At 45.1% G+C, this 26,782-nt stretch overlaps 1 protein-coding gene across 2 annotated transcripts in view; it reads right to left on the reverse strand.

Annotated features, from left to right (window-relative positions):
• Positions 1–24,458: 24,458 nt before the first annotated feature.
• The window catches only part of PHF2 (PHD finger protein 2), a 53,725-nt gene continuing 51,401 nt past the window's right edge, over positions 24,459–26,782 (reverse strand). For both annotated transcript variants that reach the window (XM_053953953.1, XM_053953951.1), the window contains one exon: positions 24,459–25,419. In XM_053953953.1, coding sequence (XP_053809928.1) covers positions 25,363–25,419 — 57 coding nt within the window. In that variant the 3' untranslated portion in view covers positions 24,459–25,362. The remainder of the gene's footprint in view (positions 25,420–26,782) is intronic.

Raw genomic sequence — 26,782 nt, forward strand, 5'->3', positions numbered from 1 at the left:
AGGAGTGGGGTCTCCAGATGGGCTCGTGAAGGTGGCCAACGTGTGACAAAAGTGACATCCTTGCTGCCACCCTGCTGCTGGGGGCTGCTGGTGCTCCTGGCCTGTCCAAGTGCTCAGCAGATTCTCAGAGGTGCACAGGTGTGGTGAAGACACCAGCCACGATCCTAGTGCTGAGCACAGGGTTTCACCCACCCATGGGCACAGAGTTGGCCATGTTCAATGACAATTAGGGTCAGGAACAGAGGAGGAGGAGGAGGAGGAGGAGGAGGAGGAGGAGGAGGAGGAGGATGGTTATAAAGAAGATATGGAAAAAAACAACGTGGCAAAGAGACTTGTCCAGCTTCTGTTTTTCCTGTGAGGAGAGCCCAGTCCTTCCTGGCCGTGTTGGGCTGGGGCCACAGGGTCAGCCCTGATGGAGATCTTACTGCTTTGCTTCATCTCTCATTTCTTGGTTTTAATTAGAACAAGGGAGCTGCACACAGGTCTGTTTGTGATTAGGGCAAAGCAAGATGTTCTCAGGAAACAGTTTTTTCTAATGAATTTTTTTGTTTTCTCTGGATATTTTAAACTGCTCTTTGCAAGACAATTGTCGGGAATTTAATTTCTTAATTTATCAGTAAATTTCTAAAGAGTTCACAGGATCTTTCTTTAATTGGAAATCTGACCTTTGGGGTTTATACATGTTATGGGCTTTTTGGGCGATGATTTTACATGTTAGAGCTAGCATCCTGCTGAAAAGTCTTTATGAATTTTTGCCTCCATTCTGAATCAATATTTTCTTTCTGCAGATCTCCCAAAATTCACTTTCAGGAAAATTCTTGCCCATCATAGCATTTATCCTAACAGTTTCTGGAGAAGACAAATATAAAAAGGGTGCAAATATGTATTAGATGAATTGGTTTTAAAAACTTGAATGCATGCACCAAATAAATAACTTTATTTCAGCCTTGTTTCTCATGTTGAACAATTCTGTTTCTTGTACTCAGAATGTAAAGGGGACTCTTCCAGATCTCTTTCTGGTCATGCAGTTGTACAGCACAGTTGATTTGCCTTATTTTTGCACATATTTCTGCATAGGTGTGAAAATTACATTAATCCTAGTGAGCCATTTCACAGCAAAAAACCCAGGCTTGAAGTAAACATCAGAACCTTTGATGTTCTTGTTGCAAAACTATATGTTGTAAGAGAAAAAATCCCATTGTAAGAGCAATGTTCACCACCAAGAAGATATGTCTTTTTTTTTTCCATTTCTATTTTCTATCCCTTTCATTTTCCAAAGAAACTCTAGCCATTCCTGGATAGGGAAAAAAAAAAAAAAAAAAAAAAAAAAAGAAAGAAAAAACGAGGGCACTTTTTTCTTTAATAAACCAAAATTGAATATAAATAACACTTTGCAATTATGAGTGTTTAAATTCCAAATTTTTTAGGCTAATCACTTTCAGAAACAAACAAGAGATTGAATTTATATCGCCTGCAGTTGTTATTGGAAAGGTATGCCCAGAGATTGCTAAATGAAGTCGGTCCCAGTGCAATTATGATCACTCAAGCATGCTTTCAACGTATCGTGCCAAATTAGGTAGATTTGAGCAATTTGACTTCCTGTAGCAAATCTCGAGGGCACTTTTGAGAAAGCACAGACTGTTTACAAACACTCTCAGGTTTCCCGGGGTTGCCGAGGCAGCGGCGCAGCGGCAGCGCCCGAGCACACACCTGTCAAACCCTGACAGCCACATGTGCTGCAGAGACCCCACTCTCCGTGTTGGTACCCTTTATTTGCAATTTAAAAACCAAAAGGCCACCGAAGTTTTAATTGCCTTGGACTCAGTCTTTTGAAAACCAAAATGCTGCAATCTGTTAAATGTAAATATTGTTGGCTTTCTGTATTCTTTTTTTTTTTTTTTTTTTTTCTTTTTCTTTTCTTTTTTTTTTTTTTTTGGCAGGACTTGAACTCCCTCTACCATAAAAAGTGGAGATTGTGTGTCTAGACTATATACCATTGATGTAATAGTTTAGTTAATGCTGTTGCCCTGTTGATGATCCAATATATATGGGCTGCACTTCTGAAAACACAAGTTTCAGCAGATTCTTAGCTGGCAGCAGTTGCAAAACCAGAGCAGCCCTTTTAAGCCACACTTTTCCCATGAAAACACATAAAGCTTCCTAGAAAGATAAAAGTTATTCTTGCATAATCACTGAAATCACCAGCTTTGTAGAATTCTGGGTTTCTAGAAGTTGCTGTAATGCAGTTAGTACACAGTGCATTTTTATCCTGGTCCATGACAATAACTAGAATTAATTAACAATAATGACAAATTGTTGCTGTTTCAGGGCCTTGGGCCCAATTCTGTACCTGTGCCTACATAATGGTTGTTTTAGCACTTGCTTAGGTTGTGGGCAGTATGCCCAGTACCTTGCAAGGCAGAGCTCTGGAGAGGTGTTTTCTTGTTACATCATTTTTTTCCATTCTTTTTTAAATATTTGAGGTTTTTGTAAGAGCCACCACTTGGAGAGCAGCCTGACTGTCCTTAATAATGATCACAGCCTCCCTGCAATACTCATTCCTACTCGTAGGAATTTGCCCCTTCATCTTGAATCTCTGGGGCTTCTAAGCTCAGCTCACTGTGAGCTCCTAAGCTGAGCTCGCTGTGCATGGTAAATAAGCACTAACAGATAACATCTAGAGTTATTTCCAACTTTGAACACTTTTCCAAGAAATACAAAGGTCAAGTGGAGTGAAATTGTTTTAAAAACAAATGGGCCAGCAAAGAAAAGAATTAATTACAGGTTTGAAATAACATGAGGATACCAGAAAATAGCAAAGGGGATTTGTAGCTTGAAGTCTTATTCAAATGATTTATGTTTGTCATATTTCTGCTTGTAAACAAAGATTAGAGAATAAACTCAATAAATCTCCCAGTAAGGCATAGAAAAGCACATATGCATTGCTAATGTTTTAAAGATTCCTGTTAAAGCTCTAGGTTTTGCTAACAAGCAGACACATTTTTTGTAATGAAAGACGAGTAGAAAATACTTTCCTGTGAATTAATAAGCTAATTTTGGATTACACTTATAACTGTTATTATATGGGCTGGCTTTGTTCATTTTAATATCTTCTAATAGTCCCCCTAGTACCAAGGAAAGTGGTCTCACAGGCTAGGAACATTTCAAAGCCTTTGATTACACACGGCCCTTGAAGCTCCCAGCCAGCCTCTCCCCACGCTCCGTGCTCTCCATCTGCCAGAGCATCCACATGGCAAAGGCTCGCAGGAGCTGCCCCAGCAATGCGTTCAAGATGTCAGGAACCAGCTCACAGCAGACATTAACAGCCACTATTACAGCCCTGCCATCCAGGCTGGGGGGTTTCTGTCTTCCTTCAGCAATGATCAAACTTAATCTCAGTAATGTAGAGCACGGCCTCTCCAAAAGAGATCCAGGCTTGTCATGTGTCACACTGTTTTCTCAACCCAAAAATAAATATATTTCCTCTTTTTCCTTCAACTTCTACATTTTGCCTGCTGTTGTAGTTGAAATATAACATGTGCACTGTGGCAGCAAATGAAGCCTCGCTGCCTCTGCTCCAGCAAGGCTTTAAATTGGAATCACCTCTGAGAAGGGCCTGGAGCACTGACCTGGCTTTGCATTAACTTTGGGAATAGCCAGAATTTGCTTTTCTGTTTCAAACTTTACTTCTTGGAGCCCTCAGGTCTGGTCACATCTTGTGCATTATGCACTTTCCATTAACAGATGCCACATGTTAACAGCTCTAATAGAACTTATTAGGTTTAATGGGAGGGTGGTGGGGAAGTAGCTGCAGGATGATGGATAGCTGCAATTCATCCATTAGGAAAGCTTACTTTTAACATCTTTGTCGGTGTTTTACCTGTGTTTAAAGCATCTCTAAAGTGATCAATTAGCCAAGAACTTTTAAACAAAATTTAAACCTCAGAGCTGACTCACAGCCTAACAGAAAGCACGAAAGATAAATGGGGTTTGTAACACCCTAGCATTTAAACTAATGTATGTGGGGAGAGTAATTGCATCAGTTTGTAGGCTTTCATTTATATAAAAAGGAAATCAGTGCTTGGCATGTAACAAAGTTATGTGAGAAATAACCACAATTTGCTGTATTGCACACTCCTAAACCCCTGTTTGTTTAAAAGGGTTTGTTCATCAGATACTCGTTTTCACAAACTGATAATATAAGCAAAGGAAAATACTTTATGATTTGAGGTTTTTTTACTTGTTCACTCCAAATGCTGCAGTGAATTTTAGAGTAGAATACTCTGGGCTTATACATATCACAAATAAAAAAATCAAGTGGCTAATTAATCTACTTTGCGACCAACTTTCTCTGCTGTGGAATTAAAGGGATCTCTGCTGTGGTAAAAGGATCTTGTTACTGGATTTGAATGTATAGCACCCTACATTTTTTGGAACTATACAACCAGTTATTAAACTGAAATCTTTGTGTTTCAGATTTTTAAAATGATGTTTTTAAAGCATTTGCCTCAGTTCTTTCTGGTGTTATTTGGAGGTATTGTTGGAGATGTGTAAATGTACAGTAATTCAGCTGCCTCTTGTCCAGTGAACTCGAATATTCAGGAGTAGCTCTCACTACAAGCTGAGATTTCAGATGCAAAGCAACACTTTCTCACCAGTGCCAGAACACCATCACTGAGAAAACTGTCTCAGTGAGGGTCCACGAGCCCTGATCCATGTTCTTTTGTTTGGTTGGTTTTTTACCTTTGATGTTGTTTTGGGCAAATATTTGTTTCCATGCACTGCACGCTCCTTGCATTCTGCAAGAGGAAACCTCAGAAAGATACAAAGCTGGCACAAATTTGGGCAACACGTGATTTGGCCATGTGGTGGAAACAGCACCTTCAGGTAGAGCATCAAAAGTAGAAATGGCCTTAGCTTGAATTCCACTCATCCAATTTAGTCTTTTCCTAATGTGCTGGTTTTGGCTGGGATAGAATTAATTGTCTGGTTTGGAGCTGGTTTGGGTTTGTGCTGAACACGGGGTTGATAACACAAAGATGTTTTTGCTGTGGATGGGCAGGGCCAAAGCCTTTCCTGCTTTTGTGTGGTGACACTGGGTAGGAAGCTGGGAGGAGCCACAGCCAGGACAGGTGACACAAACTGACCAAAGGTGACACAAACTGACCGTGTGACATCACACTCAGGATATAAAGCTGGGGGGACAAGAAGGGAAGGAGGGAGGTTCGAAGTGATGGCATTTGTCTTTCCAAGTCACGGCTGCACAGGACGGGGCCCTGCTCTCCTGGAGGAGCTGAACACCTGCACAGCCATGAGGAGCAGTGAATTAATACCTTGCTTGCAGTGTTATTAATACGTTGCTTGCAGTGAATTAATACCTCGCTTTGCAGCGAATTAATACCTTGCTTTGCAGTGTTTGTGTACCCAGGTTCTGCTTGCACTGTTAAACTGTCTTTATCTAAACCCACAAGTTTTCTAGCTTTTACCCTTCCAATTCTCTCCCTGATCCCAGTGGTGGGGGAATGAGAAAAGGGCTGAGAGGGGCTGGTGGCTGGTTGTGATTAAACAATGACATTTTGGGGACATTAGCAGATAGTTTTGAACTGTGCCCCATTCAATTCACTGACAGCAAGAGCATCAAAGTTTAAGACTCTTTTCTTCTCAAAACTAATTTTTACCTCTTATTTTTATGAAAGGTACAATCGTTACTCATGGTAAGAATTATTCTGTTATTTAAATAATAGAATATGAGTAAGGATTTATTTATATCCAGGCTGTTCCTTAAATGGGAAACAATGCACTGGTGTTCATTCTAATGTATTATTAATTTCAGCCTGCTGAATTTCTGTTCTTCTAGAGCATGACCCTATTGTCAAAAAACAGCAGAATTTTGTATCCATTAAAATATATACAGATCCCTAAAGTTTGAAGTGGGATGATTTGTCCTCTTTGCAATGTATTTACCCAGAAAGGTTTGGCTCAGCTGGAGCATCTGGTTCTCAGTGTGTTCTCAGATTTTAACTCAATTTTGATTTTGACATGAGAAGACCAAGTGACAGAGGGCCACATGTTGAGCCTGTGACTCAGCTGGAATGGAGAACCAAGATCTTTCTGGCTGTGTTGATCAATGTCCTGCAGGGAGAAAATGCTTGTGCAGGTCACCCTATGGAGATCAGCACAGGAGAACACCAAGAGAGGGATGAAGGCAGGGTGGCATTTGTGACCTTCCCATGCAGGAAAGGCCATGTAATAATGATTAGAAAAAGAAGTGGGAGCCTCTGTAAGTTCTGTAGAGTGAATTTCTGTGTGTGTCATCATGGGTATGGGGAGGGAAGACTTCACAGGTCAAGTCTGGTCTGTAGACCAGATCTGAAGAGCTGCCCATGTGGTTGTAACAAAATCTAGGCCCAGGTGATTAAATCTAATATGGTGACTGCTTTTTATTCCAGTTTTCAAGAGGAGACCAGCATGTTTGGACACTCTATAGTGCTCTAAGTGCAGCTTCCCTTCAGGTGACTGCAAATGTAAGATTTAAGCAAGTTTGGACTTTGAGCATTTATTTTTCAGCTAGAATCTTGTAAAGTAAAATCACATTACTTTCCCAAAAGAAGCCATCTTGCTTCTATGCCATATCTGCAAACAATTAGTCAGAAATGGTACTTATTTGAAGTTCATTTGTCTTAATCTTCTTACATTAGAAAATTCCCAAACTTTGAGCCAATATTGTGACAGATAGTTTATTATTTGATAGCACATGCATTCTGTACAACAACACTGCTCTGGATGTGGAGTGTCCTTTAATCAAGTGCAGGCTGGCAAAAGAAACAGTGAATGCATCAGTCTCATGAGTGAGGGGAAGCCATCCACACATACGTGCTCTGCTGAGAGCACTTAGTCCATGTAAAATGTCCCTTTTGTTTCTCCAGGAACCACCTCAAGTGCTCAGCCAGTGCTCCAGGACCTTGCCCTTGCACTGCTGCTTCCTTTCTCCCCTTCTTTCCCTGAGTGGGAGCAGATTTCCATCATGCCTGATTAAGGTAAGGTTTAGAATTGCATCTGGAATTACTAGAAACAGAGATGGTCCTTTAGGAAATCAGCATGTGGACAGCTGTGTGTTACTCATGACAGCTGGATGTTCATTTTTTGGTGCAGACCATGAAGGAAATTTGGCATGACTCAAAAATAAAACACCATCATTAGATCAATTAGCTTGTCCACTATTCTCTCCTTTCTAACATTTGCCCTGACCTGCTGGCCGCTGCAGAGTTTGAATAAGATTCTGTTTCCTAACTATGATACTGATGAGGTTCATTTCTCAGCTAACAGCTTTGTTCTGCCCAAAGCTGTTAAATCTTGCAGTTCTCCTGCAGGAAATGGGATCCTGTTTTGCCTCAGAGTGACCAAAAGGCTGCAGTGTGCAGGATCTTCAGGTTTTGCAGTAATCAACAGGTTTGTAAGCTGGTCGAAATTGTTATAAGTTTGCTTTTTTTCCTTTAAAAATCAATTCAAATTAATTCAGTATTGTTGATGTAAATTCAATCAAGGGCATGTCAGCCCATACAGCACTGTCCTTTGATACCTCCTGGTGAGTGAGGTGCTTGACATTCATTGGGAATGGCTTCCCTGAATTTATCAACTCATTTCCAGGTTTTGCAGGAAGGGCTCTCTGGTGATCCTTCTCAGGGAAGAAGAGGAATTTACAAGCACTGGCAGCCCAAACAATCCTCAAGTCTTTGGTATGTGAATCACATTCCTGGAAGTCCAAGGCCAGGTTGGACTGGGCTTGGAGCACCCTGGGATATGGAAGGTGTCCCTGCCATGGCAAGGGTGGGATGAGATGATCTTTAAGATCCCTTCCAACCCAATTTGTCCTAGGTTCTGTGATTTCTGCACATCCTGAGTTTGGTAGGCCTGGAGAAAGTGGGACCCACACACAGCAATTCCAGGTGGAGCAGTAGCGTGCTGACATGAAAATGGTTCATTTGTTTTTTTCAGACCTGGAAATTCCTGCCAATGAATTAAGTTTTGGACTGCATGGGGGTTGTAGGACAGTCTCCAATAATGGACAAGTAACACACAGTATTTTATACTAACTCAGAAACTGATATTCTGTAGCTTTCACAGCAATGTCTAAAAAAATTATTCACTGCTAAGATCCCTCATAAATTTCTATAGCACATTTGTGTTGCAAATCTGCATTTAATTTAGGTTTAATAACACATTTATAGTCCAGCGTATTCACTAAATGCTAAATGATTATTAAAACCTGTGGAGGATTAACAATGCCATAACTTGTACTGGAGATACTTACATCAGCTCTGAGCTTGTTTGCAGATATACCACCAGTGCTGAGAGTGCCAACCAACACCTTCCCTTCCAGGAGAGGGGCCCCAGGCCAGTCCCATTATTTCCCTTTGTGTCCCAGCCAAGGTTTCATCCCCTGTGAGATGTCCTTGTTTTTCAAGGTGCAGTTGGGTTTCAGTTTTTGAAGGAGACAGCCCCAGCTGCTGCTCTTACACTGGTGGGACTGTGATTGGAGCTGTTTAAGAAATATGTTCTGTGTTTTGTACCCTTGTAAGGGGCGGAAGACAGGCAGAGCAGGGCAGAAATACCAGGGGTTGTGTGCACTGCAGAATGGTCTCCATAGTGAGAACTTCAGCTACCCTTCCCGAGGTGACATGTGACATAATATATATTTATATGCGACAATAATACTGAAAATCTGCAAGTGAGGTAGGAGACAACTGTAGATGTTCCCAGTTAGTGACAGTTCTGCTCTTTGTTTCTCATCATGCTTGGTAAGGAACATCTGCTAAAGGGTACCCAAGGGTCTGGAATGGCCCTTGGTGTAGCAGGACAACCAAAATTATTACGCATCAGTCTTGTGTCCTTGGGACAGTCTTGAGTCTTGTGGAAAGAGAGGCCTTGAGCACCCTGGTCTGGTGGGAAGTGCTGGGGTTGGGACGAGGTGATCTTTACCCCTTAATGTCCTATAATTCTGTAAAACCTTTAAGACACAACCGGGCTGAGCTGGATTGGTGGGCAAGACTGGTCAGTGTCAAGTGGCATATACACTTCCAGTGTTAAACTTCATTTTTAGGGGTTTGCATTGAAACATGAGAACATTTGCATTGAAATATGTGAATATTTTCTTAACTTGGAGTAGATCTTTAAGCCCTAAGTTTTGCCTGATAGGAAAATTGAGTGGACATTACCTTTGCATTCTATGTATCTTGCCTTTGCCTGCACTCCTGTTTTAATCAATCTGCAATACAATAGACAAAACATGAGAGGTATTAGACAAAATAACAGAGGGAAAACCTAATTTTCCTTGTCAAAATATCTATTTATGTAAGCCTGACAATGTTTCCTGGCGTGTGCCATGAGAAATGGGATTTCTGTGGGCGCTGAAGAGGGGACACAGTGATCAGATGGGACACACCGAGCTCTGCCAGGCAGCTCGATAACATCAGGTCATTTAATCCTGCGAAATACCTGCGAACGAGGCAGACACAGGAAGCTGCTGAAGTGTGGAAGAAAGAGATAGCCGTCATCTCACTCCACTCATAAAATAACAGTGTTTTTTTCTCAGGTGATCCAGGCACCAAGCAGCATTTCTCTGGCCAAGCTGGAAGAGGAGCCACTGGGGAAAAGTGCTTAAATCCCTCACAAAATATTATCCTACTTCAAGGTATTACCCAGTTTTGACAGGTTTATCTAGCAATACCATTGATATCCTCAGCAGCAGTGCTCCTGCAGTGAAAAAATATCATTTGCTCTGAGGGTGGATATTTAATTTTTCGAAGCACTAAAAGCAGTTCCATGTGATCCTTTCATGCTGCCTGCCCTGAATTCTTACCCACATCTACTGACTTCCTGAATCTGCCTTGCTGAGGGGCTCAGGTCGTGCCATGAGCTTATCTGGGCACTCCCTGTCCTGTCCTTTACTGACACATCCGTGAAAATCTTTATTTTTATGGTTTATGAAGATATTGTGGTGTAAAGGATCACATTTGAAGCTAAAAATAACCAGAAGTCAAAAGCCAGCCGGTGCCATATGGGGTCAGCACATCTGTGTGCAGGAATCCTATGGTGTTTGGTCATTCTGTGACAATACTTAATTAAATGCTAAATTGACAATTAAAATAGTAGATATGCAACTACTGGTAACAGGTGAGTACTGGAGAACTGGGATGTGATGAGCCAGTGCTGCTGCTGACAAGCTGAAATTCAGCAGGCAGCAAGTTTTTGGTCCTCCTGCATGCTATCTGGATTGACACCCAAAATACAGAATTTTGTTGCCAGTGAATTATGGTTCAAAGCTGCACCCACAAGGCCATTGTAGAAGTGTTTCCATTTCAATCCCTCAAAAACACCCTTGTCAGCCATAACTAAAGACTTCAGTCCCCTCCCAGGACAGTGAATGTGAGTAACTCAATAGATTCATCCCCATGAGCTTGGGTGAAGGACTAATATTAAAGAAATGCTTTTTATTATCAACTCTTCCTAGTCCATTATTCAGTCTTATTCAGTCATTCCACTTTCATAACGGTGCATGGTTTCTGAAATTTTCCTTGGATTTTCTGTCAATTGTTTTTGAAGCCCTGGACTGGGGAAGGAAGGCTGTGAGGAGGCATCTTTTAGCCTGTTGAGTTTTTTTCCCCCTCATTTAAATAGAAAATTGCCGTTGTGTAATATGCCTGAATGAGGAAGTCTGGGGTCTCTGGACAAGCCTGTTCAGCCAGTTAACAACAGATTGCTTTCATTGCTTGTGCATGTCATGATTACTCTGCTGCTGAGCTCTGGAGTAGTTGGAGGAGGCTGGGAACCTGCCTCCATTCATTATTTTGGGTGAGCACAGGGGTCAAGGCCTGTGCCCTCCTGATCGGGCACCTTGTCCGCTGTGCACATCCTGGGAGCAGCTCTGACAGCTTTGATTTTTCCCACACACAAACTGTTGGTACAAGATGTAATCTGGGAACAAAAGGGATGTGGACAGGATGATTGGGGACAGCTGCTCCCCAGAGGCCTCCCCACCAAATACCCTCTGCTTTCCATGGCCTCAGGACAGGAGAGGTGTCAGGCTGCAAAGAGGCACAGATGGAAGTGAACAGGATTAAGCAGTGCTGATTAACTATAAGTATTTTTTCAGTAATGTAATGCCCTTAAACAGAAAGGGGAGGTGGGGATAAAGGAAGGATATTTCCTCAGCAGCTTCCATCCATGCTGAGGACGAGCCAGCTGTGACTGAAAGGGGCCACCTCTGTCTGTGGGCTCATCCCTGGTGAACACCACTTGGCTTCAAACAGAATGAGTGCCTGTTCCTGCTCTGCCTCATCTGATTTAATGATTAAGAGAAGAAGACACGTCCTGTTGTACAGATCGACCTTGAGCCCTCTACAGTGAGCAGCAATGGCTCTGGTAGGTTTTGGCTCAAGTTTATGTAGTGCAAGAGATTTCCATCTTTTAACTAGAGTTCACTAGCATTTTTTCATTTCTTCTGCAGGCAGAGATGATTCCAGCAGCTGTTAATTTATTCCCTGCTTGCTCTCCTCTGGTGGTAAAGTGTTATGTGGAGTCGTGGGTTGGAGATAGACACACGACAAACCTCAGCAAATAGCCATGAGTTTGATATGGCTGCCCCTTTCACAGGGGCTTTGGATTTCCCAGGCTCAGATAGCTGAGGGGATGAGACCTCTCTCTGCCCAGCTCTCTGGCCAGTTGGATAGATGCATCTCAGCTAGAACAGGGTTGGCTGAGGTCTTTGATGGGTTTGAATCCAACCTATCCCCACCTTATCTGCGGACTTGTTTTCTTCTAGGTTTGTTGAGTTTAGGGGGCAGCTTCAGATCAGCTGCAATGTGGCAGTAAAGGACATGGGTGGGGAAATTCTGCTGACCTCTAAGTGGTAAGGCTCTTTGCTGACCACATAGAGTTCTCACTTTTTTTTAATCAAATCTGAGATATAGTAAAGATGGATGAAGCATAAACACAATTTAGCTGTGATTTTCTTCTGATATAAATGGATGACATTCAATTTTTTAAAAACTGGTTACTTTGACACAATAACAAGAGCTCTTAGGAGATGTAAAGGTACGTTGGAAATGATGAGTTGAAGAATCCATAATGGGGTGATCAGAGATCCATGGAAGAACCTGATGTGCAGGATAACTGAGCTGGTTTCTGATGTTGTGATTAATCTGTGTCACCTAATGGGCTTTGGCTCAAACCAACAGTCAGTTTTATTTAACCTAGAATGAACGTTTTCTGCTGTCTGTTGTTTGTCTATCCTCTCAACTGCTTTCTCCATGCTCATGAGGTTCTGCAGTGCTCTGGCAGCAAAACCTGGTATCAGAGTAATCATGCTGTATCTTGTTAAAGTTGTATTGCTTATTCCAATTCCTCTCACCTCCTTAAATAACCAGTTACAGCACAATCAGCTGACAAGAGCTTTAATTTTCCTCTCAAAGGCACCTGCAAAGGGAGGTCCTGAGCTTTCCCACCTGGACTAATGGGAGCAGTGAGGAGATCCAGGAATCCTGGATCAGGCCCCCTCACCATGGGTTTTATGCTCACAGCTGCATCTGCTGCTACCAAACCTTCCTTGCACTTCACCATGTACTTAAGGGCTGCACAAAGAAGGATAAGCTAAATCCAAAAGAGAAGGAATTTCTAACTCCATTAACTTTTACTGTAATCTGAGAAAACTCTTTCCAGATTGTTTGTGGGCAAATTGCTGTTGTTAATGACTAGAGTGGAGCTGGAAATATTGCCTTTCCTGCTGCCGCCAGCCCCCTGCCTGCTCACAGTCAGCCCTTGCTCTGCAGCCCTGATTCCCAGCACATGGAAAAGGGGAGCCAGAGTTCCAAGTGAGATATTTAAAATTCTGCAAGAAATGGGTTGGTTTTAACCAGGGTTTTCTGCTTTATTTCTCCTATGAAAGCAGTGGTTCTGTGCCTGGAACAAGAGAGATCTACTCAGCGATAGGACACTTGCAGTTTGATAAAATGTAATTTAGTTTAAAAAGTAATGGAAAGCCACTATAAACATGTGGATGCCAGCACTGCCCCTGAAACACCAGTGAGCTACAGTCCCCGTCATTTTTCCAACACTCCCAGCTTGTGTGGGTGATTTTGGGGCTCCCATATTCAGTTAAAGGGAATTAGACTGCCAGTACATTTATCCTGCCTTCTCTGGCAGATAAACACCAGCCAATAATGACAGTCCATCTGTCCTCCTCTGCAGGAACACGGCACCCAGAGCATCTCGGGCTGCCCCTGGATCCCTGGCAGTGTCCAAGGCCAGGGCAGGGAGGGCAAGAGATGAGCTTTCAGGTCCCTTCCAGCCCAAATCACTCTGTAATTTTATGACCCACTGAGGCATATTTCTCAGCCTCCCTGTCAGGATACAGGCTCCTTCTGCAGCTCCTTTCTGATAATGGCCTCATTTTTCTGCCTCATGGACAGAGCAGATGGTTCTCAAATAAAATGTTAACACAGGGAATGAGTTGCTCCCTCGAGGATGGGAATGTACCATGAGAGAAACTTCCAAGAGGAGAAGAGTGCTGTTTTCATGAACTCAAGTGCTGCACTTGGAAATGGATAATAATGGCTGGTTTGATTCTGTATTTGTATGTGAAGCCAAAACTTCACCCTGAAGCTGTTCAACCACCACTGGAAATTGATTTTTTACAACAACTAAATTCAGCTGTATGCTTGCTTCGGATGACATTTTTAGATAAAGCTGATTTAAAATAGTCTCAATCATCTTTTTTTTTTTTTTTTATATAATTACGCCTGCAAAAAAAGTCTGAATCCCTCAATCTGCCATGGCTGGGAATATTTCCTAATTTTTTATACTTTTATAGGCTATAGTGGGAAAATGTTTACTTCACAACATAAAGTCCTGACCTTGCTTCTTCATGCTGTGTACAAGATGTGTAAAGGAATTCAGAAATGCTGCAACACAGAGTATTTCCATGTCTTGTCCTCTTGGACTAAGTCAGTGGGGAACAAGGAGGTTTGGTGTAGTTCCCTCAGTATCTTTAACTTTTACCTGCAAATGAGCAGAATGACTTGCTTGGAAATCATTTGCACACTGTGGCAATGAAATACAAGTTGGCAAAGTGTCCTAAAGGTGAACGTGCACACATCAGCCATCAGGAATTTGGTATTATGCCTCAAAAAGGGGCTTTTACTTTGCAGGTGGGTCCTGCCCATTTCTCCATAGGTCATGGTGGAGATTATGTTTTAGGTCAGCAGCCTGATGAGGAGTGGCCCTGCCAGGTGAAGGAATGCCAGATGGCTTTTTTCCCCTCCCTAGCACATGCTGAAAGCTGAAAGAAAAGTGTTTGGAGCTGTCTTGGGTTGCTGAGAGCTCGTGAGTAAACAGGGCTAAAAGTGCCATGCAGTCTGTGTACAAACCCCAGCAGAATTAGTTCTGTACCAAGCAATACCAATTTTCCATCTTCTAGGAGATTCTGACAGTTATTGTTTAACATGGCTTGGCAGAGCATGAAAAGCTCTGTTCTCTAAACAAGACCCCACCTAATTGTTTACCAGCATCTCCTTTTCTGTTTCCTGTAAGGAGAGGCAGCTTCCCCATTGTTTCTGCCAAACGAAGAAGGCATTGAAATAACTCCTACTGATAGATCGGACAATCTATCCTGGACAGTCCTTGCTCTGGACATTTTTTGTAACACGACTGTAAACAGGACTCCAAATGTGGCATGCAGATGGTGGGCACTGCCATTGGAAGAGCTACTGAGAGTTGGAAAGTGAGAAGAAACCACTCTGGTGAGAATCATGGGATTTTTAGACTGAACTCATGTTCATCTGGCAATACTTGGCAAAAAAATTAATGGCCAAAAGACTTAAAAATTTAAACATTTTTCTTCTTCTTCTTTTCCCTCTTCTTGTAAAATTTTTGTCAAACTTTTTTTGGTACTTATTCTATGTGTTTGTGAGCCTGTCCATCTGTTTTCCTCACTTTCTCTTTTTGAGTGGAGGGCTGAGAAGTTGGCAAAGAGATAGACTCCAGATGTCAAGGAAAAAAAAAAAAAGACAGGAAAAAAATTCCCAGAATTGATCCCACCAGTGAATGTTCTGAATCAATGGACTCCATAGTTAAGAGCCCGAAGAGCCCTGCTCTAACAAAGGCATTATCTGTGCCAGGAGCAATCCTGCCCCACTGTATTTGTACTCCAAGCTTATTCATATTCAGAGGAAGTGCCCTGGGTCGGTGAGTGCTCAGCTCCGTAACCCCAAGGTCAGGTTTAATTGCTCTAAAAGGTGGCACATGGCAATGAATGAGCTCTAATGATTTAGATAGTATCTATTTCACATCAAGAAGTTTCCACTCTGAGCAGACCCTAATTGAAAGTAATCTGAAAATTAGGGAAAATAAAAACCATGCCCACAATGACCTAAATACCTATTTCCTTGAATTTTATGCCCTAAATAACCTAATTCCTGGGAAGTTTAATTTTTCCCTTCTGCTAAATATACAATTGCCTGGGAGAAATTATTGGTCATAATCAAGGTTTTTAAAGCTGCAACTGTTAAAATATTATCATTCTACTAAGAATTTTAGAGGGGAAAGCAGCGAGTGTAGAGGGAGGGAGTGAATATCCCCAGGCTGTCAGAGTGAATGTCGATGGGAACTCTGTTTGTACAGTACTGCTTCCACTTCTTTATGTATGTGCAAGTTTAAATTCTATATATGATTTGCATATTTATATATTTATGTAGTTACTTACATGAACTAACAAGATCCCCAGCAGGGATATTGATATCTTATTTATGATTCCCCAATATGGGAAATGCCTGCTGAAGAGATGCTGAAGACTTCCCAGATGTGTTCATGTAACTGTGGCACATCAGGCATCTCTCACCCAGCCACTGCCAGCAGGATTAGGACAGCTACATGTTCTTCCCAGTGCTTTGTCACATATCAGACCCAAACCCGGCCTGACCCGACCTTACTGGACATACTGTGCCCCGAGTAACTGGGTGCAGTGCCTGAATTTGGTTGGGGAAATCCCAGGCAGTTCACCCTCTAGTCAGGCACACAGTCCTACACCCATCTCTGCAGGGGCTGTGGGATGTGGTTTGCAAGCAATTAAAATACTGAAGTATTTGTTTGGAAAAGCGAGTGATTTCTTTATGACCTTGAGCCATCAAAGACTAAGTATGCAATTAGTTTTAGCTGCAGTGAGGTATTTAAAGTCAAGCATGTGTTTTAGGGCTTTGATAAATCAGGGCATAGCAGAAACAAATTTGAAAATAAAAAATATACAGAGAGTGAAGGGGAGAGTAATTTCATACTGCAGCCCTGCCATTTTTGCAGGATACTCATGTTACACGGACCTTTTGCCTAACAAAACTGTTGGTGCCGTGGCTGCCTGTGCATGGACAGAGCTGCTCCTGCTCTACCTTGGGGCAACGCTGGCAGAGCCCAGAGCCCTGCTGTGCTCAGCCCAGAGCGATGCACTTCAGGGCTGGGGAAGCTGCAGAAGCAGAAACCCAGTTTATGTTGCCTTCAGGTACAGGTGGAGAAATGTCTGGTTTAAATCTGAGTATCAGTTTTAGCAGAGGAAAATTATAACCATATGGTCATTATGGAACTGGCACAGGGTGCCCAGTGCAGCTGTGGTTCCCCATTCCTGGAAGTCCAAGGCTGGGCTGGACAGAGCAGCTTGGGATAGTGGAAGGTGTCCCTGCCCATCATGGGATATTTAAGATGATATTTAAGATCCTTCCAGCCCAAACCAATCTGTTACGATTCTATAATTATAATAATAAACAGCCTTAGGGGCACAAATAGTGATTTAGAACTTAATAAAGAGAATTTAATGTTTATTCATTTACAAATTAGTAGGATTTAAACTTTCAACAATTTTTCCAGAAGGCTCAGCTGTGGGGAGGAAGGTGGCAGTGGCTTATGCGCTAAACTAAAAAGACCTCACAAGTCTCCACAGGGACGCTGAAGACTCGGAACTGGGAGATGTGTGCACATCCTGGCCGACTTTAGGGGAAGCTAAAGGGACCCCAGTCCTGCAGCAATCACCCCTATGCTCAGCAGTGTGCTATGTGCACAGTGGGAAACAAGAAAATCCACTTATTTCAGCGGTATTTAATAATTTTCTCACAGTCTTTTGTCATGTTGTATCTGACACTTGTTGCTATTTCTTCTCACCTGTGTAATATCTTGGTATTGTTGCTTATTTCTTTATGGTTTTTCTAATATAAAGCCTTAAGGAAACATAAATGCAAGAAAAAGGAACATAACCCCTATGTATGAAAGGCTTTTCTTTACAAAATGATAGAAACACAGTGGACAGTTAAGGGCCTGGAGAGGACCATGCCCTAGTCAGTGTGAAATGACAATCCTGGGTCTGGGTGTCTTTCCTACAGACAATAGACCAGCAGTCCCTGGGTGGGGAGGATGCTGCTGGTGTGCGCAGGGTGAGTCTGTGACTCCAAGGAGTGAAAAACGGGGCTTTCCAACCACCCTGCTGTGTTAAAATGTCCCTCTCTTCCCTCCTCTGCTACCATCCACGCATCTCGTTGCAAAATGTGGATATTTTAATCTATAACTTGCCTTTGCTGAGCTATTGAGCCTGATTGTGTCTGAGGTTTTGGAATTGCCCAAACACAATAAGTATGTTTACATGCAGTAGTCAGAGAGGAAATCACATGTGAAAGCACTCAATAAGGAGATGGTATTTTGTTGCAATGCTCCATAAACCTTGTGTTTACATGGGGTTTTTAAGGAGAATTCAAAGCATGTCTCCTTTTTGTGATGCATCAACAAGCATATCAAATGATTGTTCAAAAAGCTTGTGCTTTGAGCAAAAATAGAAACCAAATGGCTGAGTAATTTCCAAGAGGAAAAAACCCAACCTGCTACAGCAATTCTATGGCCTGTTTAAAATTTCTTTATAAAACCTTTTAAATAATAAAACTCTATACTCCCAATTAAAAAAAACCTACTGTCTTTTTTGGGTTTATGTTTCTAAATACTCAGCATCATAGGGCCATTACAGGGTCAGCATTTTTCCCCACTCCAAAGGTTGTTCCTGTCTCTTCTGCAGTTGCTCTCAGCCCTTTCCTTGACATGTTTATGGTGGCATGGGACATGCCATATCCCATGTCCTCGGCACAGCTTGGAAAAGACTGGAGGAGAGAGGGGAGGAGAAAGAATCCAGTGTAGGGGAAGCTGAAGAAGGAAAAATCCAATTTTGTTACCTTCAGGTACAGGTGGAGCGATCATTTAATGTGATCAATTTATATTTTCACCATGTAGATCTAAATCAGTTTATATCTCCACCAGACCTTGCACTGACTGCTGCTGCAAGCAGATGAGGAGGTCTCACTCTCACAGGCGTCATGTGCCACTTGAACCTCCACAGTTCTTAGCTGTCACTCCCCAAATTTCCAGCCACCTCTCATTTTTGACTTCACCCCTTTGCTGGGACATTCCAGGGCTGCCCACCACCAAGCCAAGGTAGGTACCACTCCACAGGTCCAGTACTGGTTGTAGAAATCAGAAGAAACTTCAGTGATTTCAATCTGACATATGGTTCTGTGTTTAATGCTGTTTAATGAAATTTGGTTTACTCATGTGCATGTATACACACACAGTTTATGCCATATTTTTCCAATTACTTCCCTACAGCTGATTACTCTCAAATGGAGCGCTGAGGCTGGATGATGGTAGGTCAGGGCACACAGGCTCCCTGCACACACTTGTGATATGATAAAATCTGTTATTGACAGAGCTGCCTTGTTGATAATTTCTTTTGCAAGAGGCTGGCTGCTTAGATAAAAAGGAAATGCCGTGTAGTGCCAGAGTCAAACCCCTGGTACTCCCCTTGCTGAGCACTGTGTGATTGCTCCTGCTATTACAGGGGATCAAGTGCAAGGATCTGCCCCAGGTGCTCCCCGATGCAGGCACAGCTGGCAGTGCAAGCCAAGCCCCAGGTGCACCTTACAAAGTCATCTTTGCCAAGCCCCATCCTCACAAAAAGCACGGACATCACATGTTCCAGCCCCTTTCACACCTCCCAATTCCCTAAAACAGTGCCACCTGCCAGGCTCAGGTTAGGTTAACACCCCGATTTTCCAGCTGCTGGAGTTCCAGGAGCATCATTCTGATGGTCAAAGCAAGCTGCTCAGCCCATGCCACGTTTGTCTGAAAGGAAATGGGATGTTTATGTTTATCCCAATTGATCCTGATGGATGACACTTTTGTTCCATTTAGCAGCTGCTTGGCCCATTTAATACCACAAAAGGAGATTAAGATCCAAAGTATGTACGCCTGTGTTATGAGTAACAGCCGCTTAATAGCAATAGCACTGAATAACAATTGCAAGTTTGGCTTTTAGCTATTATTATTGCCTAAGGTTGGTTTGCCTTTCATATAAATAAATACATTTCTGTATATTAAATGAATATACCTAAGGGCAAAGTGATGCATTTCCAGATAAACCCTCCAACTGTTCTAGATTTCTCAACTGAATCATTCTGGAAAATAATGCCTAGGAAGAAGTGTAGTATGTCTTGTGAATCCATAGGCAGAGCCATGCCCAAGAATTCCCCCACGGAGCCGTGTAGAAGGGCTGCAGCCAAACTGACCACCCAGGGATCCATCAGTCACAAACTGGCTCACAGGAACGCTAAGCACACGTTTCCAGAAGGAATGCTACTCTGTCCTGCCAGCCTGCCTTGGGTACACAGAATTAGCTCATGGGATGCTGGCAAGAACAATGCTCCAAGAAAAAGCAAATCCTTCACCAGCAGCACCAACAACCCTTCTCCTTGTTGGAATTGCTGAATGGATAACACATAATTCCTGCCCCTGCCCACCTCCAGTGCCTGAGCCAGGCTCTGCCTTGGGAAAGGGACCTGGGCCAAGGTTTATCTCATCCAGCATAATGTGGCTGGGTTGGAGACCTGCAGCCCAGAATTGTCTGTTTATTTATGCCAGTGCAAATTCATTCTGTGCATGGGATTCCCATGACTTCAAGGACAGGCATGTGTGTGGGAAGATCCTCGTCCAACTAGGCAGTTACTGACCATTGGGGCCAGAGGGGAGACAGTTTTCAGATAGAAATCTCCTTGATTTCTGCATAAAAATAAATTACTGCTGACAAGACAGCTAGAATAGTCAGGACCCTTTCATTACTGACTACACAATGAAGAAGTCCAGCCTGGCCTTTGACACTTCCAGGGATGAGGCAGCGGCAGCTTCTCTGGGCAACCTGTGCCAGGGCCCCACCACCCTCACAGGGAGAAAATAAAAACTTTTCTATTGCAAGGATGCCTCAGTCAGTGTGAGGTCTGTCGGAATCCAGGGGATCCTACCTGGAACACACCCAGCAGGACTCTGGAAGGAATAAGAGTGCAAATCTTATTAAATAAGAGTGCATCAGGAGCTCAATGGAAACAGGACTGCAACAAGGGCAGTGAGACATGATGCTTTGAGAAGCATCAGGCATGAGGACTGAGTCATTGCATGAGATAAACATCCCCATCTGATGTTGTTTCCTCCTCATATGCTACTGCACACAGCAAAAACATACTGAAAACAAACAGCATTTCTTCACTGCAGTTAATTGCTTTGCTTGGGTCTATTTAATTCCCTGATCAGTTTTAAGCATTGGACAAACAAACTCAAGATTTAATATTCTCCTTGTTTTACACAGCAAATCTTATTTAAGAAGTGTTAGTACAATACTCTCAGGCACAGGGTGGGATTGTTGGGGTGTCCTGTGTAGGCCCAGGAGTCAGATTCAAAGGTCCTTGAGGATCCCTTCCAGCTTGGGATATTCTATGATTCCACAGTTCTTTTGTTACTCAAATCTCTTTTTGTCACTGCTCAGAAGATGGAGAATCACAGCATTCTTGGCGGTTTAGTTCTCCCTTTCTGCAATTAGCTCAGATGGAAAGACAAGACTCTGAGGGTCACACACCACTTTCTCTTTTGACCTTTGTGTCTGGCGTTGGAAGTTGGTGGCCCTAAGGGCCATCAGCAATTTCCTGAAGCAGTCCTGGAGGAGGGTGGGTTGTTACTGGAGATTTAGAGAAGCATTAGAGAGAATCATGGATTAAAAGTGCAAATAGTCAGTGTAAGGTGGTTTTCAAATGTCTCCATGATAGACAAGCTGCAATGGAAGCGTCTGGCAGGGAACAGCCTCTTGGAGAAACTAAGGTGTGTGACTGGGGAAAAAGAAAGGTTTCCTTTGTCTCAAGAGTAGAAAAGTCACCGGATGTGATGAAGGTTTAATCCTTGCAGATGGTCTTTAGCCACAGCATCTTTATTCACTCCTCACTAGCATCTGTCGAAGAGCTGTCATCACCACTGATAGCAAAAGCCAGGCAGGGAGCGATTTGTGCAAACCCCACTCAAGATAACAAGCTGGTTAATGGTGATACTCCCTGTCAGCAGCCAGCTACATTCAGCCTGACAGTTCCCTTTCAGGCCTGGGGAGCTCTTATCCACTGTGACAGGGCCCCACGGGTGGAATGTGGGGAACAAAAGCCCTACACAAAGGGAGCACTTTGGGGCTGGTGTCTGGCTTCCCCAGGCTTCGGAGAGGCCACACAGTGATGGTGGATGACGAGTCTCTAATGAATATTTCATTCTCAGAGTAAGTTATCCCTTGGGGGAAGTTAAAGGTTTGCACATTTTGAGGCAAAGTACCGAGACTGGTGATCTTGAATAAAGAATGTTGAAAGGAGCTGCTGCAGTCTTTAACCCTGGGCAAGGGACATGTAAGCCATACAGCATTAGTGCACAGTTTTAATTGTGTAACTTGTTCTAGGTCCTATTTTAAGGTCTGCTCCCATAAATTCATACATAAGTATTTCTAGAAAACCTTCACCCCTTCTTCCCTTTCTGTCTCCTCTGGATTCAGACATCTAATATTCCACATCGTGTGAAAGGTTTGTTCTCCAAACCAACCCACTAAATATGTTTTATGGCAGCAAATGAAGTGGCTGTGGGCTGGAACTGCTGAGTTCAGCAAAGAAGGGGAAAAGAATGACCAGCGGAGGGGAGTTTCTACTGCACAGCCACATGCTCCCCACAGACAGCAGGAGGGGTTGTTGTGAAGGGACAGTGGGTTTTGAGAGACCATGAAGCACAAGAGCTGTGGCCATAGTAGGGGTCTGGCCCACGGTGCCCACTGCCCAGCCAGTGGTGAGACATGAGTGTGAACTCCTCTACAGTCCAAAGATGAACCCAGGGTGCCCTGGTGACCTCAGGAAGAAAGGGTTTCCCTTGGGCTGCTAGAAAGAGCTTATAAATGAAGGAGTAGGGTAAACACAAAGACTTTCAAGATATGTCACCTAATTGACTCCTAAGTGACTGCTAATTATTTGATTGAGTTGAAGGTAAGAGGAAGACACGTGGTCACACACAGTCTGCAAACACTTGCAGTGTGTGATGGGAGGAGCGAGCCAGGAGCAAGCCCAGTGAGCCAGGGAGTGAGCCAGGGAGGTGGACAGCCCCAGGCTGGTCCGTGCCTCTCCCCGAGGAGGAGAGCACCGTGGAGCTCAATGTTTAGCAAATACAGTGAGCTGGGGCACAGACGTACGTGAAGTTTGACAAGAGAGTGACCTGAAATGAGTCTCAAAGTGTGCCTTCCCTGCAGGCTGGAAACAGAAGAAAATCTAATTCATTATAATTATTACACTTTCAAGAGAAGATGAGAAGCAGGCTTTCTCTTGTCATATGCAGAGAAAAACTTCCAAACAGTTTACATAAATGCTGTGAGTCCTGTGGGGCGGGAACTGAGGTCCGTGGCAGATGGAATGGAAAGAACGGCGCCTGCAGCGCGGGATGGCATCTGGCCACTGCTGGAAGCACCCCAGAGCCCGGGCAGAGCCTGCCCCGGCCGGGGGAAAGATGAATGTGAGGTCCGTGAGACTAAGGTGTGGTTGTGCCAAATGTCTGGGTTGGAGTGATTCTTGTCAGTATAAAGACAGAAACAACAGAAACACAAATGTTGTGAGTAGTGGTTTACCAGGAGCAGCCAACAGCCTCTCTGCACGTGTGCACAGAGAACACCTCCCTGGCTGGGCCGTCCTTTGTACACTGAGCAGCACATTTATGAATTCACAGGTGCCAGTCACTGCAGAGGTAATACCAAAGGTAAGTCGATTGTCCCACATCGGCATTCAGCACCTCGTGGCAGCCCCGAACTCCTGAACAGAGAGGCTGGCACAGCGACTGTCATCCCTTGTCCCTGGATTTCCAGACCGCGGTTCCTCCCGGCTGTAGCATCCAGGCTCTGCGGGAGGCTCTGCGGGGCTGGGACAGAGCCGGCGGTGGGCGCTGGGTGGGTGTCCTGGGTGGGTGCCCTGGGTGGGCGCTGGGTGGGTGCCCTGGCTGAGTGTTCACTTTCACCCGTCACAGCACATCCTCAGCTGGTGATCCTTGCAGGTCCCTTCCAGGATATCGGGATATTTTATGATGAGCCAGGGGTGCACGCGTGTCCCCGAGCCGCGGGAGGTGCTCGGGAAGTTCCATTCCGGCGGATCCCATTTTTCCGGCTGCGGCTGTTTGTGAACTGTGAACTCCCCCAGCTGGCGATAGCTCGATATCGCCGCCAGCCACCGCAGCCCGCCCGAAATGTCCCTGCGAAGATGGACTGCGAGGATTCCCCCAAAACCGCGGAGCCGGGAATGAGCGCTCGGCCGGTCCGGAGCAAGGGGCTGGGCCAGGGGCTGCCCCCTGGGGCCTCTGTGCCCATCATGGGGGAACAGGTGCAGGCTGCAGGTGGCTCGGACCACTGCCAGAACAAGGTGTCCAAGAGCAGGAAGCAGAGTGAGAGGTGGGAATGGCCTTACATCAGCAAAGAGAAAAATGCAGGTTGTGCATTTCCCCAAGGGTCAGGAATAAATGGTGAGATGCTGCATGTTTCAGTGAGCACAAAGAAGGGGAAAGGCTGGAGCACCTGGTGACCCCCAAGAGGGAAGAAGCAGAGAGAAACAGACATGTATGTTTGTCCATGGGAGGCGGATGATGAGCTGGGCAGTGGGTGGAACCTTTGGGTGGACCATGAGGTGTCTCACTGGGATGCTCAAGACCATGCCCAATCGACATGGGCTTCTTGTGGTGCTGTAGCAAGCAGAGGTGTGTAAGGGGGTGGGTGACAGATGGGGCAGTGGCAGCAGAGCCATCCCCTGTCTGTGCCAGCTGTGAGTCCTTGCTGGCTCCTTCACCTACCCTCAGGGAGCCCTGGCTGCCTCCCCACCCCTCGTTCACCAACCCCACAAAAAGGCCAGGCCCAGGCAATTGTGTACAAAACCTGAAATAGTTTTACTTTGCTTTCTTTTTTTTTTCCTTTTTTTTTCGTCTTTTTTTAAACTTTGCTCTAGGTTTACTTAAGATTTTGTGAAGTCGATACAAGAGCATTTGATATGAATCAGTAAATAAAACACCGTCATAGATAGATAACCACGATAAACTTTGTTAGAAATGTACATGTCGCGAAAAAATAATAATACTAATAATAATAATCATAATCATAATCATAATAAAAAAAGCCAGCGCAACGCCTGGGCCGGCGCGGCCCTGTTGGCCCTGGTGGTGGCCCCGGTGATGGCCCTGGTGGCCCTGGCACATGGCGGCAGGTGGCTCTGGTTCCCCGCAGGCGCCGCACCCCAGTAATGTGTGTATATAAACAAAGCCCATAAGAAATGTACAAATATAAAAAGCTACAAACATTAATAAATTACATCGTCACAAAACACGGAAACACTCCACAAGGTGCTAGTAAAATAACTGTCTCCCTCCTCGTACAAGAAGTTACGCAAAGAGCTGGTACCGGCGGGCAGCGCCCGGAGAGACCCTCCCCATATAAAAACCCGGCGGTGGTTATTCCAAAAGCTATGTACAAGCTACATTCTAGGAAAAGGGGCCTGGCATGCAGCGGCGTGGAGCGGCAGCGGTGCCTGAGAAACGCGCCCGCCACCTCCTTGCCCGACGCCTCGAGTCCTGCAGTCCCCTCCCACCACGTGGCCTTGTGGCCCTTCCTGCTCCTGGCACTGCTGCCACAGCAGCTGCGGCCACCCGCCCTGCCCGCTCGCCAGGCGGGACGAGGGGCCCAAGGCCAGGGCCGGTGCCAGAGTGAGGGGCCCGGCGCGCTCCTCCGTGGCCAAGATTAGTATTAACTTTTTGCGGCTATTTGCTCTCAGCACTCTGAGAAAGGACGTCTATATTAAAAAATATTTATAGCAGGATTCTGTACAGTCCGACCGCTGAAAGTTAAAGGGATTATTGTAGTGGTGGCCCAGAACTGGTGGCAGTGTCCCTGGGGCCACTAGAGCAGTAGCTTCCCGTTCCGGTGGATCTTCAGGATCTTGCCGAGCCGCTGCTTGGCCGTGGCCATCCCCTTCTTCGTACGCTTCCCTGGAAGGACAGCAGGGGTGGGGTGAGGACCCATGCCCACCCCACACCACCCCACAGGCACAGACCCTCCAGCTGCCTCCTGCCTCCACGGCCCTGCCACCAGCCCTGCCCAGAACCTTCAAGGACACCCACCAGCACCCCTCAGGAATGGGGCTGCTTGCCAGAGGACAGGGCTTGGCTGGGAGAACTGCCTCTGGAGAGCCAGCCCTGCTGAGCTCGGGCACAGTGTACACCCACCCCCATGGACACATTCACACCTGCTCCAGGGAGGCACAGCTCTGCTGGGCACCCTCCTGCCCCCACAACTCTCCTGGGCACCCTCCTGACCCCGCAGCTCTACCAGGCACCCTTCTGCCCCCGCAGTGCCAGCCCTGCTGCCCTGTGCCCTCACCTGCCCTGGGTCACTGCTCACGGTCACCTGTTTGCCCACAGGGTGACAGTCAAACCCAGCCTCACCAGTGCCATTCTGCTCCTCAGGGAGAGGCTGCACACACACAGAGACACACAGACACAGACACATGCCCTACAGCTTTTCGCAGCTCCAAGCTCCTGGGCACCTCTCTGCCTTGGACCTGTTTCCCACCATTTCACCACAAAAGCACAATTCCAGGCAAATACATTTTTTCTACTCCAGATCTGCAGAGAGCCACAAGTACCACCAGCTCCTGGCAGGACCCCAGCCCCTACCATAGGCTACACACATCCTGCCCTACAGCCATCCAAGCTGCCAGGATACTGTGCACTACCTCTAATCTGCTCCACTCAAATACATGGAATTCAGGAAACATCTGCCACATTGCCTCACTTGTCACTGGTGTCTTTCCCAGTGGGATCACACACAATTTTCATGCTAATGCAGTGCCTGTCTCACACACCTGCCTCAGTGTTACACTTCCTGAGCCAAGTTCAAGTGGAGAGCAGGAGGTCCCAGCCCAGACTCTGGGACAGCCTCAGCTTTCTCACACTTTCCCTATGACAGACAGCGAGCAACCTCTTCCTCTCTCCTGCCTTTAGTTGTAGTTGTGTTATTTCCAAGGTTTGATATTCCTTGCGGCAACCCTCCAGAGAGATCTGCAGTGTGCCCTGCTCTACATGTCCTGGCAGGACTGCCCTCAGCTACAGTCAGCACAGAGCTGGTATACAGCCACCACCAACACCACAGTTGTTCTGCCCAGCCCTGGGCAGAACAGCCTTCATGGATGCATCCTCCCCTGGCCAAGGCTCCACCAGCCGGGCTGTCTGGGATGTGACCCTGCAGGCGCTCCTCCTGAGCTGGGTTTGGGTTGGGCAGTGCTCCTGCCAGGGATACCTCACATCCTGCAACCAACAGTCCAGCAGAGAAACACCGACTTGGCCCCGCAGT

The sequence above is a fragment of the Vidua chalybeata genome, chromosome 12 (assembly GCF_026979565.1).
Source record: "Vidua chalybeata isolate OUT-0048 chromosome 12, bVidCha1 merged haplotype, whole genome shotgun sequence".
In the NCBI taxonomy this organism is placed as follows: Eukaryota; Metazoa; Chordata; class Aves; order Passeriformes; family Viduidae; genus Vidua; species Vidua chalybeata.